The sequence below is a fragment of the Aquarana catesbeiana genome, linkage group LG04 (assembly GCF_042186555.1).
Source record: "Aquarana catesbeiana isolate 2022-GZ linkage group LG04, ASM4218655v1, whole genome shotgun sequence".
Classification (NCBI taxonomy): domain Eukaryota; kingdom Metazoa; phylum Chordata; class Amphibia; order Anura; family Ranidae; genus Aquarana; species Aquarana catesbeiana.
In genome coordinates, this window is record NC_133327.1 from 346,132,269 (window position 1) to 346,147,881 (window position 15,613).

General features: G+C 40.4%; 1 protein-coding gene across 2 annotated transcripts in view; it reads right to left on the reverse strand.

Moving 5' to 3' along the window:
* Nucleotides 1-1,275: 1,275 nt before the first annotated feature.
* The window catches only part of MMS22L (MMS22 like, DNA repair protein), a 153,043-nt gene continuing 138,705 nt past the window's right edge, over nucleotides 1,276-15,613 (reverse strand). For both annotated transcript variants that reach the window (XM_073626972.1, XM_073626971.1), the window contains exons 20-24: nucleotides 12,594-12,805; nucleotides 10,523-10,689; nucleotides 7,901-7,997; nucleotides 6,234-6,401; nucleotides 1,276-1,836 (exon numbers count right to left, since the gene is read on the reverse strand). In XM_073626972.1, coding sequence (XP_073483073.1) covers nucleotides 1,749-1,836; nucleotides 6,234-6,401; nucleotides 7,901-7,997; nucleotides 10,523-10,689; nucleotides 12,594-12,805 — 732 coding nt within the window. In that variant the 3' untranslated portion in view covers nucleotides 1,276-1,748. The remainder of the gene's footprint in view (nucleotides 1,837-6,233; nucleotides 6,402-7,900; nucleotides 7,998-10,522; nucleotides 10,690-12,593; nucleotides 12,806-15,613) is intronic.

Here is a 15,613-nt window from a genome sequence, read left to right on the forward strand (position 1 = left end):
CTGAAAAGAGATGCAGTAACTATTGTATGTTGCGATAAGCTATTCTCATTTTGGCATTTTTTTTTAAACCTAAAAAAAGGAAAATTTTGCTTTTCCTCCACCGCCCCCACCTCTATTGGATGTTTTTTTATTTTTTCTCTTGGAGCAGGTACCTATTTCAGACAGGTACTCACTCCAATTATGTTCATTTAGGTGAGCTAAGCGGAAATTTGGCCCCCACCTGCAAACTACTGGAACACGTCACGGGTTCCAGGAGCCTGCTGGTCCATTAATAGGTATTGGAAGCTGGCTGTAAAGCACCAGGAAGTCACAGCTGGCGTCCCACATCCAAGATGGGGTCACAAAGGATATAAACTGGTGTAGAACTGGCCTAGGTGAGAACAGAGCTGGATCCCTGGTCTGGCAAGTGCATGTTTATTAAGCACTTCCATACTGTGCCTATTCTGGCACTCCTCTCCTACATGTATAAATCATAATTTTTTTGCTAAAAAATTACTCAGAACCCCCAGATATTATATATGTTTTTTTAGCAGAGATCCTAGGGCATACAATGGTGGTTGTTGCACCTTTTTTTGTCACATGTTATTTGCATAGCAATTTTTTAAATGCGTTTTTTTTGGGGGGGGGGATAAAAAAAAAAAAAAACAAAAAAAACAAACACTAAAGTCACCCCAATTTTTTTGTATAATGTGAGAAGATGTTACGCTGAGTAAATAGATACCCAACATGTCACGCTTTAAAATTGCGCATAACACACGACGCCCTCCTCACCTCCCCCCCAGTCCCGCTGATCTGGAGCGCGGCGATCACCCGCTAGGAGACATTGGGTCGCCGCCTCACCGGGCCAGGGCTTACAAATCTCCTGCAGCATATCTCCAGAACGTACCTCGTCAGAAAGTATGTTTAGGAGCATTCTAACTGGTGACATCGCCAACCTAATTGAGTCAGCGCCGACCAATAAGAACCCACGTAGCCGTCCTGTCACCGCGGGCGAAGAGGAGAGAAACTTGCGGGGGAATACGAGCTGTCAGTGGGGGGCGTGACACCTGTAAAAAACAATCAAGCAGCTATAATTGTTTTTACAATGCAGGGAATCACCAGTTGAAAATAATGAGATCTGAATGATGCCTGCAGATGCAGCTCCAGATTGTCCCCGGCAGTCTCTATGGCCACAGAATAGTGAAAAGAAAAAAAAAAAGAAACTTCTTTATATAAATTCCACTAAATGTCATTTTATCAAAAGTATTTCCATAAGAATTCCCCACTAAATTGTGAAGAGATATAAAATACTAAAATATATATAATAAGACAAGCATTCAAATATATTTTATAACTGATTTTGGCAGACTAACAAAGCAACCCTTTTTAAAGAGAACAAAATACTGTATACTTAGAATAAAAAAAATCAAATATTTTGAGGCTAGGGTGTATATTATACAGCTTTTTACAACAAAAATTGACAAAAAAATTTTGATCACAAATTAATCTAAAAATATTTTTTAAGAGAAGGATGACTACATATTTACGCAAGAGCTTCACAAAGACAAAAGTAAAGTCCATATTGCACATTTCAACAAGGCCAAAAAAACATGATTTTAATGTTGCTGTAAGTCCGACAAATACTTGTTTTCTTTAAAATTTCACAGACTAAAGTTAATTCCATCCTTAAGTAGACTGATAAACGTCTACAGAATTTAGCTTCAACTGAACATGACAGTTGTGTTTTAAGCAATGGTTTTGATATTGGTTCAGGACGAAAGACTTTCATTTTCTAGTGCCTCAAGCTCATTTTGTCCAAGTTCACCCAAGTGAGACAGCAATCTTTTGTAAGCCTCCCTGTAAACAAACAATACATTTACTTTTAGAAAGAAGAAAAATCAGAGATTTAAAAAAAAAACAAAAAAGAAACACACACATCTGAGTACATTAGAGGATGGACTGGCACCCATTTCATCTTATATGACGCTTAAATGATCTAACAGTAATTTTCATTTGAGAAACTGATATAGCTTAGGGCCAACAGGCTCATGGTTAGAAATCACGGTCTTGGAACACAAGTACATCACAACCTAAATAGGTTTTGGATTCTTGAAGCCCGATCCAGGTCTACCCACGTTTATACTGTCCTTCATTTTAGTGGCGATATCGAAATGGTAGCATATGAGATCATTTATCACTTGGCAGTACTAAAGCAAAAATGCCATTTTTCATTCCCTTCTTTTATTGATTTATTCATCTTCTTGCCATTAACTTTACAGCCAAATTTAGCAATGTACAGTATAGGGGGGTGCTTAAGTTTACGATACATTGTTACTTTTCCAGACATTCAAATCAAAAGCTAACCCACCAGCAGAGACAGTGTTTCTAGTGCCAATCAGGTGATCAAATGCTTAGGCACCGTTTATACAATCTTTCCTGAAGGGAAGAATCATCTAACTGGTATTCTTTTTGCCCTTTTAACATTGATCACCTAACAAATACTAAAGTTCTGGCTATGCAACACCGCTGGAAGAAGCCAGATGCTGCATTTGGTCTAAGAAAGGCAAATATTGCAAGTCCCTTTATTATTATTTTTTATTAACAAAATCTAACAAACTAGTAATCCTATCACAAAGCTGTAAAATTCCAACTCAGCATATGACGAAATAAAGGCATAAAAGCAAATGTTTTCTTTAGTGAAAGCTGCATGTCAAAAGGGCTGGTGGATATTGGCAGCATAGGTAAATAACCTGTAACGGGGAAATTTATACCACCTTTTGAGTCCCCCCTATTGATCAGTACAAACTAGCCATCACTTGAGTGATCAGTAAGGAGAATTGGAAGGGGTGGGGGGGTCAAACCCAAAGCAAGATTCATATGAAATCTTTTATGCCTATATCCAATGATTTTTTAATTTTTTTTTTTTTAAGTAACCTCTGGTGATGCTTTTTATTGTCCAACTTTTTTTTTTTTTTGCCCAGGATTTGGGCAGGTTTAAACATTTGTGTGTAGGCCTCTTTCTTTTAACCGTTTCCGGACCGCCGACTGCATACATACTGCGGCAGGGCAGCCCGGCTGCGCAAAATTATGTACTTGTACATGGTTTTGTGCACCAACCTGGCCACCAGAGCGCCGCTCTCGCTGTGATTGGATACAGTAGGAGCCAATCATTTGGAGAAAGGGCAGAACGGCGATCTGCCTATGTAAACAAGGCAGATCGGTGTACTGTCAGGGAGGAAAAGAGAGCTCTTGCGTTTCTGCTAAGAACAGATCTCTCATTTCATCCAGTGCATTCACCCCCCCCCCCCCCCCAGTTAGAAAGCACTCCCTAGGAGCACACTTGACCCCTTGATCGCCCCTGGTGTTAACCCCTTTCCTGCCAGTGTCATTTATACAGTGCTTTTTTTTTTTTTTTTTTAGCACTGATCACTGTGTTGGTGTCACTGGTCCCCAGAAAGTGTCACTTAGTGTCATATTTGTCCACCGCAATGTCGCAGTCCCGCTAAAAAAAAATGCTGATTGCCTCCATTACTAGTAAAAACAATAAAAAAAAGAAATAAAAGTCCATAAATCTATCCCATTGTTTGTAGACGCTATAATTTTTGCGCAAGCGAACGAATATACGCTTACTGGGATTTTTTTTTTAAACAAAAATATGTACCAGAATACATATTGGCATGAATTGATGAAGAAAGTTGATTTTTAATTTTTTTTTATTCGGTAGGTTTTATAGCAGAAAGTAAAAAAATGTTTTTTTCAAAATTTATAATGTATTTTTTTGTTTATAGCGCAAATACCACCAAAAGAAAGCTCTATTTGTGGGGAAAAAAAAGAACATCAATTTTATTTGGGTACAGCGTCACACGACGTGCAATTGTCAGTTAAAGCAACATAGTGCTGTATCGCAAAAAATAGCCTGGTCAGGAAGGGGGTAAAACCTTCAGGAGCTGAGGTGGTTGACGTACAGAAACTCAGTTGGCCTTTAAGCAAGAGAGACTATCATTTTTATTAATATTAAACCTAGCCCAACAGCGGATTTAAAGTGGTATTAAAACCAAAAGCGAACATACTGCAGCTTACAATTTCTTACATGGGATTATCAGCACTTGTTTTCTTTTTTAGGCTTTCTTTCTGCTATTTTCATTTGGTGATCCAGACAGTAAGTCTGTTGTCTTTTAAAAGAGCAAGCTCTCCAGCAGAATGTATCAGTTACGGATATGAGACAAACCATTCGACACTGGAAGGGGTGATTACAGAGATCAGCTTTTAATTTATTTTTGTAAAACCTTAATCCCAAAAGTCAAACATCTGTTCGCTGTAACTGATTATAAAGTGTTAGCTGGCATTTGGCTTCAATTTGTCAGTGCATTTAATTCTGATCGGGATCAAACACTCCCCTCCCCACAGACTGACAATGCTACTGTCCAAAGGTGCCCCTGTGCTCCTTTATCCAGAGATTGGGCATTCTAATACAGGAAGCTTGTTACTGGCCAAATCGCCTGGTGAAAACAGAGGGGAAAAAGCCTGAGAAAACCATAGTGATGCAGCCACCGCATCCAATGATTGGTAAGCTGCAAAATATTACATTTTTTGGTTATGGCTTTAACACAGCTTTAAGAAGTGAAGCAAAGCCAGTTGCATAAGGCTTCTAAGCAGGAAGTAGAGTCTGTACATCGGGGGTGTCCAAACTTTTTTTTAAAGAGGGCCAGATTAGATGTAGTGAACATGCGCGAGGGCCAACCATTTTGCCTGACATTCTTTGAACTATTAAAATTCAGTCTAAGTGTATTAGTTCGAGCACTAATACACTGCCCAACAAGAATTCTCTTGCCTTTGTGGCTAAGAGATGAGCTCAGGCGTGTCATTTGGAGAAATATATATATAGATATATCTATATATATATATATCTATATATATATATATATAGATATATATATATATCTATATATATATATATATATATAGATATATATATATATCTATATATAGATATATCTATATATCTATATATAGATATATCTATATATATCTTTTGTAAATCCCCGAGCGCTCCTCAGGACTAAGGATGAGCATGGGCGTGTTATTTGGATATACTGTATTTATTAACGTATAACACGCACCTTTACTTTAAGACGGAAGTTTCAGGAAAAAACTAAAATTTTAAATAAAGAACAGAAGCAAAATAAGGGTCAGTGCCCATCAATGCAGCCTAATCAGTGCCCATCTGCAGCCTCTCCGTTGTCATGAAGGCAGCCTCACATGTGCCATGAAGGCAGCCTTACCATTGCCATGAATGCAGCCTGATCGATGCCCATCTGCAGCCTCGGAAGGGAAAGGGTGGGGGCGGGACAAGCGCCAACAGATTACATACAGGAGAATCTTCCGTTTTCTCAGCGGCCTCTTTAATACAAAGTCCCGCCTCCTATGATAGACAGACATAGACATGATAGTCCAATGGCAGCCCAGGAGACGGGACTTCCTATTCTAGACGCCGCAGAGTAAACAGGGGATTCTCCTGTATGTAATCTTACGGCACTCGTCCCGCCCCCTCCATGTCCCCTCAGAGGCAGCGCCGATAAATATGGTATATATCCAAATTACCAGGTGGGGCCCGCATTAAATTGGAACATGGGCCGCAATTGGTCCCCGGGCCGGACTTTGAACATGCCTGCTGTTCATGTTACAATTATAGTTCACATTTTACAAAATACACACTAAAACCTGCCTTTTAAGACATTATCTTGAAAATGATTCACAATAACCAAAACACATTTGCAAATGTTTCTTTTAGCAACAAAGAGAAGGATCTTTAAAGCAGACCTAGGTTTTTGGTCATAATATCTCTTTTGAAAGGGAGACCTAAACGTATAGGCTTATGGCTCTAAATGAGCTGCTGTGTGGGAAGGGGGGGTGGGGGGGTTGGAGTAGCATTTTCTCCAGGTAAGGTTTACCTTATTAATTTCTGCAATACCTGGGTACAGGTCTAATACCGTTACCAGATCTAACACCATCAGGTACACGCTTAATATCATTATCATACACGTCCAAGGGAGGCTATTAAAATCCATCATTAGTATACCACCAGTAAATGCCATCAGAATGAGTCTTTTCAACAAGCATTTTACATCTGCTTGCTGCACACTGAGCTACTACAGGAATTTTATATGTAGGGAGGCAGTGTTTTTAGAACATGCATATAATGTTGTAAAGGACATTTAAATGCAGCAGAGTCCATTTAATGTAGCAGAACATACCTAGAAGCTGCATTCCTTCCTAGTCCACGCTTATGTTCGGATGACTTCAAGCTTTCAGAAATTGTAGGAATTAGGTCTACAACAAGTGACTGGTCTAAAATCGACATCGTCTCCAAGATGCCAAATATCTGATGATCATACATCCACAAATATTCTTGAATAAATTGCCTACATGGAAAGTAAAGTAAGTTAACTCAGAAGCATGCTCTTCAGACTGTTAGCATGACATGGCTCACACAGCATCACTGTTTCACCACTAAATATGACACTGTTAAACAAGATATTTTCTCCCAAGCCGTCATCAGTCTGGCCATTGTAGGTAATGATATGGTACGGAATATTGTCCATTCAGTACAGACTGGTTAATACAGTTCCTTAGACATACAGCAGATGACTACAATGTTTTCTAATCAGCAGTAGAAACATTGTAAAGTAAACTATAGGCAATTTTTTTTCACTTTGGATAGAGTCAGCGAGGGTTATAACCCCTGTAAGTTTTGCTATCTTAGTCCCATTGGGAAGACTTGCCTTCACTTCCTGTTCCAAAGCCAAAACAGGAAGTGAGGGGAAATCCCTGCAAATTAAGGGAATCTCTTGGGGATCCCCAGGTTACCAGAACTATTCTTCCCATTGGAAGAATTTAACTATTATTTTTCTGGGGACAGCCCAAAATTTGGGATTTTCTTTTACTTTCAATGATAATGGTAAAAATAGGACAAAAAGAGGGGGGATCTCCCTAACAGGGGCACAGACAACAATAAAAGCTGACAGGTGTTCTATACCCTCTCTCCTCTATCCAAAATTAGGTGGGAAAAAAATGTTGCCTTTGGAACCCTTTCACACTGGCAGCGCCTGCCCGTTTGTGCCGCTCGTTTCTGCTGCACCTTAGAGCTGTTTTGGCTGCGCTTTTTGTCCGCTGGCGGGTGCTTTTTACCCCCAAAAAATGGTAAAAAGTCCAGTTTTGCAGCGCTTTCAAATCGCTTTTCAGGTGCTTTGGAAGTGCTGCCCATTCATTGCAATGGGCAGGGCGTTTTGGGAGCACCATTTACAGCACTCCCAAACCACCCCAAAGATGCTGCTTGCAGGACTTTTCATAATGTCCCACAAGTGCACCGCTCCAGAGTGAAAAGACACGCTGCAATGAATTGGAGGCGGTTTTCAGAGGCTATTTCTAGCACTAAAGCGCCTGACAACTGCCTTAGTGTGAAAGTACCAATCGTTACACTTAGTGTTAAGGCTGGAAACAGCCTGGACACCACATATAAATATTAATATAAATACACAGCAAGACTAATATTGCAACTGTATTTGTAAGTGCCACTGAAACAGCAAACCACAAAGAAAAAAAAAAACTAATATGTATGAATAAATACTTCATTAAACAAAATTATTTGAAGCATTCATAACAGCACATATATTAGTTTACCACGCACATTAAACATGCATCCAGTACGTACCCTGAATTACCCTGTATCCAGCAAGTTTACAACATTCTAGAAGGATTCATAAACGACTAATTTTGCTCTGTGTACACAAAGGTTTATTTATTACCATTACCAGTTTCACTACTACCACCATTTTGTGACCAATGACTAGGCGACAAAAAATTACCAAAATTCAAGAAAAAAAATGTCCTTTTGTTTCCAGACCTTTATTATTAGATTTACCTTAAAATACATGCAACATAAGATACAGCTTCCCCTTGTGGAACCTGTCGACAGCCTTCAATAATGTGCTGCAATGCTTTTGTAGAAAGCTTCTTCACTGAAATAAAAAAAGGCAGAGAACTGGTTATTATTCACTGGATTATTTAAGCAGCTATAGAATCCACTCATTGACATCTGCCTTCAATCACAGGCATAACAGGCTTGAGGGTAGCTAGTCTATCAGAGGTCCCCATCAGGCTCTGCCCACTATCAGAGTGACTGGTTTCCTTGGTTGCTAGGATGCAGGCGACCTTGGTACTAGCACCCAATGAGGTAAATGTTAAACACATTCAACTATAACCCATAGAGTACACCCACTTTGAGTTGCTCTTAACTACTGTCAGTTTGCTTATCTGGCTGTGACAAATTTTAAGAGAATTATTGACGTTTGCACAGTGACATATTCTAAAAGTGGTGGTAGTAAGAATTACCTGGATCTGGTGTATGTGTTAGTATTTGTACCATAACTAGGCTTTCATGAATTAGGTGCAGGCCACGTTAAAGGGGCCAGAAAAGTGATTGCTGCTTTTTCTCTGGATAGATGCTTGTTTGTGTAAATATAAAATGTTCTACATAGTTTAGGTAACTGGATGAATTCACATTGGCACCAATATGTGCATGTCCTATTTCTGGAAAAATATGGCAACCAATAATCTTCAGATATTGCTTTACAAATCGTATTTCACCATATAGCAGAATTTGTTATTTCTTAAGCTTTCAACCTCTGACAGATCAATCTGGTTGAGTCTCATACTTTTCAGTGAGTTTCTATACTGAGCAATTCCTCCCTATCACAAATGAGCAGCCCATGTGACTAGAGTCACACATGTGGGTGTATACACAGTGGTAAACGACAGCCCACGCCCTCCCTCCTCCTCCATGCCCACTAACCAGCTAAACACAATGGGGATGGGATATTAGATGTAGATTAAAGGTTGCTTCACCTCCCTCGCATTCTAAGACACAGGCTGGAGGGGCATGACACAGCCTGTAAATGGCAGGAACCAGACCCGTAAGTGAAAATATAAAAACTGCTCTGCTCTATGTACAATGCTAAACATATTTAATGCAAAGCCTGTCATTACATTTACAGGCTAAACCAGAAATGTAAATTAAATGAAGTCAAATACTTGCAGATATCTCCAGATTCCAGGGGCCCCACATAACCCAGGGAACCCATTTGCAAATAGATGCGTCAGCCCCACACACTTCTGGCTCCCTGGAGAGCTGGTATGCCAAGGCACCAACTTTACAGTACAAACAGGTAAATCTGTATTATAAGAGCACACCAAGGCTCTCGGGATGGGGGATCAACATGAATACATCATCTACACCTGCCTGAATTTTATTTATTTATATGACCAGTTAAAGCTGAAGTTTAGCAATTATTTTTTTGTTCCGTAGTTTTAGTGACATGACTAACCTGTAAATCAGTGGTTCTCAACTCCTGTCCTCAGGACCCACTAACAGGCCAGGTATCACTTGCTGCTAAGTGATTGCAACAGTCTAGTCTGCATCTTCCCCATGGTAATGATTAAAATCTGGCCTGTTAGTTGGTCCTGAGGACAGGAGTTAAGAACCACTGCTGTAAATGAAGGATGTTCCACATCATGCAGGCAGCTAGATCCTTAAGAAATCTTCACTGAGCAACTGCCCCATCCTCTTCCTTTGGTTAAGCTTCCAACATGCAGGCTCCAGGCTAAGCTGCTGTGAAAAAGTTCCCAACAAGGAATGCCACCTCTTCCATTGAGAAAAGTTTTATTGCCTGTAACGTGATCAATGAATAGGGGGGAGATTCATGTGACTCCTCAAACTCTCTCTCATTCACAGATAGTGAAACTAAAGAAAGAACTTCTCCCAATGGCGGAGGAGGGGCTGGTGGGTCCCTCCTTGGGAACTTTTTTTTTGTCTTAAAACAGCAGGCCAAAGCTATTAAACTCCCTGCGCTTCACAAGTTCGGCCACAGGCTGAATGAATTAATGAAGAGGATGGGGCAGTCCACTAGCAAAGATTTCTCCAGGATCCAGCAGCCTGCAGGTCAATCCTAATTACACATAGGTGATGACACTAAAGCTTTAGGCTCCATGCACACTGGATGTTAAAATAGCGTTATAAAAAAACACCAGTAGCTTTACAGTGAGTTTTTTAACAAATTTAAACGTTTTTTGCAATAGCGTTTTCCACGTTAGCAGTTTTTTTTTTCAATGGATCAAAAATGTTAAAAACCACTGGCGAGCCACGTTTATCGACGTTTATGTGCGTTTAATGTTTTTAAGCATTTTTGTGGGCAGAAAAACAGCTCCTGAATGCGAGCCCATAAACTCCACTGCTGATAAACGCCCAAAATCGTCAAAGTGTGCATGGACACATAGGATAACATAAAGGGGAGTTTATGGACTGTTAAAAAAAAAAAAACGCCCAAACTCCCAAAAACGGCCGTTTATGAGCTTCAGTGTGCATGGAGCCGTAGGGCAAAAGAAATTGAAAAACTTCAGCTTTAATACTGGTGAAGGTAGAGGCATGTTTACTTTATTATTAGTGAAGTGGTTTTATACTGCTACGATAAAGGACTAAATGACTTACCCATAGGCTCATTTACCAGTATCATGCATTTCAAGATGGCAGGAAGAAGAAACTCGGCATCTGCTACTTCAATGGTCTTACTACGCTGAAAAACGTCAACGATGAAAGATAGAACAGAGGCTAGCCGAGGAGGCGGGGCTTGGCCTTTAAATTGCAAGTGATTTTCACTGTAAATAATAAAAACACAAGAATTTTAAAATACCATTTTGTTACTATGATTTCTACTAGAGAAAGATACATCTTTCAAGTTTTAGGCTCGGTTCACACTGCCGCGACTTGGGATACCACTTCTGAGACCCCAGAAAAAAATCTATTTCAGGAGAAGTGGCGCTGTTCAAAAATTATTAATTGTATGTGAACCCACTACACTATTTAATCTGAACAACTCTCCATAAAAGTGCAAAGTGCTTCAAATAAATAAATATAAGGTCAAAAATCTATATATAAGTGTAGGAAAAAATTGTGAATACATGGAAACTAAATATAACAGTGATAATACACCACATCAAGTAATGACATAGTGTGACATGCTAAAAAAGGGGGTGATTCAATGAATGAGAAAAATTAGGAACAAAAGTGCCCCCATGTGAATTCAAAAAAACATGATTCAAATTAGTAAATACCAGAAAACAACACAATCAAAAAATAAAGAAAAAAATGCAAAAATATGTATAAAGAAAAAGTGACAATAGATATCAAAGTGAAAGAGTCCAAACAAATATATGTGTGTATACTGCTGTACACTCTAAAATAATAGTCTGAACAGTGATCCATGCACAAATTCAAAATTATGGTGACTCCCCAGTATTCCCCACTTTCCTCCGCAACTTCCACTTGTGCATGCACTCACCAGAACGCCTAACCCCTGCAGGGGTAACAGGCGTAATAGCTGAATTGTAGTGGCGGTGTCCCCTTGTGACAGGTTATCCCTCAAGTAGGTACCGTTGCCTTCCACCTCTCCACGAATGTTTTTCTGTGGCAGGTCAGTGACACGCCAAGAAGAAGAATGGCAGCAAGTCAACAATGGCAGCTCCCATATTTATGACCTGATGGATTCTATCCAACTATGATTAGGAATGTAAATGTTACACTTCGGGAAAATCAGTGCAAGGGATTTGTATGCTCCTCTTTCTTGTTTAGTTGCAGAACACTTCGGCCAGCAAAGTGACCATCAGGCTATGCAAAACCCAGATCCAAACCATAGCATACAAATCTCTTGCACTGATTTTCCTAAAGTGTAACATTTTTGGGAGTTGCAGAGGAAAGGATGGGGAATACTGGAGAGTCACCATTATTTTGAATTTTGTGAACAGTGATCCGTGCACAGACTATTATTTTAGAGTGTACAGCAGTATACACACATATATTTGTTTGGACTCTTTCACTTTGATATCATCAATTGCCACTTTTGCTTTATTTATACATATTTTTTGCATTTTTTTTCTTTATCTTTTGATTGTGTTGTTTTCTGGTATTTACACTTATATATAGATTTTTGACCTTATATTTATTTATTTGAAGCACTTTGCGCTTTTATGGAGAGTTGTTCAGATGAAATAGTGTATTGGGTTCACATACAATTAATCATTTTTGAACAGCGCCACTTCCCCTGAAATAGATTTTTTCTGTTTGTTAGAACCTCACTTAGGTGATGTTCCTTGTTAGGGGGGTTGCAGTTCTCTTCTAAGCGCGGATATCTGGTGTTCTTTACTTGTGAGACCCCAAGATGCGTGACGTGAAATCCCATGTTAGTGAGCTGTCTTAATTAGCACTACTGAAGTCGCTACGACTTTAGAAAAGGTTCCTGTACTACTTCAAGGCCACTTCTATCAGACTTGTACCTATAGACTTTAATAGAAGTCGCCTCCAAGTCGGATTCTCATCTATATTGATGCGATTTGGATCTGATATTACAGGAAGATTACCCAGGCATTTACGAAAAGTCTCTTCAAAGTTACATCAAGCAGTACTCAAATCGACAGGAAGTCGTCTGGCAAAGTCACACCGCAGGTCGCGGCAGTGTGAACCGAGCCTTAGCGTTTGTATACAAAAGGGGACAGAAAATACTTACTTTATGACTTGCATTACAGTTTTTCTAAGGATGGCAGTATGTGGGCTCTGAACAGAATCACACAGGGCTAAAAGCATAGGATGGCTTCCAGCAGTTGGGGCTTGAGGAGCACTGGGCAAAAATCTCCCAAAATATTGCTCAATAATGGTTTTTAGCTGCTGTTTTACATAGGAAGCTTGTACTTGAGATTGACGCGATATGATGGACAGACCCTAAAATAAAAAAAATAAAGAAAAGAAGAAATAGATTTATAATTTGTACATTTTATTATGTTATGTTTAGGCAAACATGACCAAGCTGAGCAGGCTGGTGGCTCAAACCACAATGATTAATTCTGCATTCACCAGTTTTTGTGATTTCTAATAAAAGGCAAAGCTGCAGGACCATAGGTGTTTACATTTTTGGCCAGTCTTGCCTATACAATTACATACCCATATGACCAATATAAAGTCGATCTGAACCCTAGCTGGGTGACATTTAGTTTGCAAAAGCACTATGTGGGGAAGTTATCAAAACTGGAGCAGCCAAAATCTTGAGCAACTATACATGGCAAACAATCAGCTTCTATGTTCAGCTTGTTCAGTTAACCTTTTGAAAATTAAATATCGTAGTTGATAGGTTGTCATGCACAGCTGCTTCAATTTTTATACATTATTTTCTATGTATGAAACCATTTTATTTATAAAATAAAAAAATGACCCTTTTTGCATCTCAATGCTGCCGATTTCCTTTAGCCTCTTCATGTCTAAAAACAAACCAGTTTGATCAGGGCTAGCTTCCTTTTGTGCACCATTCTTGGGCCATTTGTGTTGGCACATCCACTTGCAGTCTCCTTCAGAAGTGTGTGACAGGGTGTTCATGCAGGAGAACAAATGGGAGACAGTTGTAACCCCATAAATTCAAAATACTAACAACTACTTACAAAGCCATCCACAACTCTGCCCCTAGATACATCACTAGCCTAGTCTCAAAATCCCAACCTAATCGTTGTCTTTGTTCTTCTCAAGACCTCCTGCTCCATAACTCCCTCATCACCTCTTCCCTGCTTAACTCCAGGACTTTTCCAGAGCCTCTCCAATCTTATGGAATTCCTTACCCCAATCTGTCCGATTATCTCCTACTTTATTAGCTTTTAGATGATCCCTAAAAACCCTTCTCTTCAGAGAAGCCTATCCTACCCACAATTAACAACTGTATTTTCATTTACTCCATCTGATCATCCCCACAGCTATTACCTTTTTGTTCCACTTGATCCTCCCTTCTAGATTTTAAGCTCTAACGAGCAGGGCTCCCTAATCCTTCCCGTTTTGAATTGTATTGCCCCTGTTGAAGACCCCTAGGTCGAAACGCGTCGGGTACATACACCACTCTCTTTGTTGCCCATTCGTTTTTATCCACCGTGATCACGCTTTTATTTGTGTATGGTCGTTTTTGTCAATAATAACACCCTTTTTTATCTGCACCATGTGGAGGCACATTCTTTTTGTTTCCACATTTACCGCATGAGATCCAGTCCCTCCAACTGCTCCTTTCGGGGGACCGTTTGTGAAACTTCTGATGCACGCTGGGACGGTTCGGTGTGAGGACGGTTCGTTGTGAGGACCCATCCGGTTGCCGGCCGAGATCCATCCAGACCACAATGCAAAAGATTGGCGATTCCTGAGCTCCCATTCCACGTCATTTGTGACAAACTGCGCATGCGATTCCCTGTCGCTGACATGGGAATCCACAGGATCTGGTAAGAGGCTTTTTTGCACTTTCTCTGAATGACCCATTGGGACCCGGTTTCTCAGTTGGGAAGTCGCTGTATGATGCCAGGTGTTTTCTGACAACCATCAGACCATCACCACCCCTTGGAGTACTTATACCTCCTGTGCGGTTGGACATTTACATCCATCTATGGACGTTTGTGTTTCAAGGCACCTGTGGTCAATTAGTTATTTCTTGACTGTTTCACCATTTTAAAGACCTATATTCATTTGTACATGCGCTGCATTTTTCCATATGCCTATTGCAACTGTACTGTCTGGCCCCATGTTGTAAAGCGCTGCACAAACTGTTGACGCTATAAAAAATCCTGAATAAACCCTTTAGATCCGCGCTATAGCCGAATTACGGCTACAGTGCGGACCTACTTTGCCAGGAGGCCGTCAATAGACGTCCTCCCCTTCGCACACGCGCTGTGATTACCAAGTTGAGATTCTGGTGATCACAGATCGGAGTGAGGGGCTGATCCCGGCCTCTTACCACGTGTTAAGCTGTCAGCCAATGACAACTTATCACGTGATGTAAACAAAAGATCGGTAATTGTTTTTTGTTCTCCTCACGCTGACAGCGCGAGGAGAAAAAAAAGCCGATCACCGGCTTCTGTGCAGGGGACATCGGTCCTGAAGAGGAAGATGCATGCCATCTCATCTGTGTCCACTAGTGCCGCCTGCCAGAGCCCACAGTACCATGAATCAGTGCCCACCAGTGCCAGCAATTAGTGGCACCTATCAATGCCCACCAATGGTGCCAATCAGTGCCTCATCAGTGTCACCTAGCAGTGCCGCCCATTAGTGTCACCTACCAGTGCCGATCAGTGCCCATCACTGCCACCGATCAGTGCCCATCACTGCCACCTATCAGTGCCCATCACTGCCACCTATCAGTGCCCATCACTGCCACCTATCAGTGCCCATCACTGCCACCTATCAGTGCCCATCACTGCCACCTATCAGTGCCCATCACTGCCACCTATCAGTGCCCATCACTGCCACCTATCAGTGCCCATCACTGCCACCTATCAGTGCCGCCCATTAGTGCCCATCAGTGCAGCCTCATCAGTGTACATCAATGAAGGAGACAAATTACGTTTGCAAAATTTAACAACAAAATATAAAACGGTTTTGTGTGTTTTTTTTTTTTTTTAAATTTGCGTTTTTTAAATATTTTTTAAACAGAAAATAAAAAACACAGAGGGGATCAAATACCACCAAAAGAAAGCTCTATTTGTGGGAAAAAAATGATAAAAATGTCAT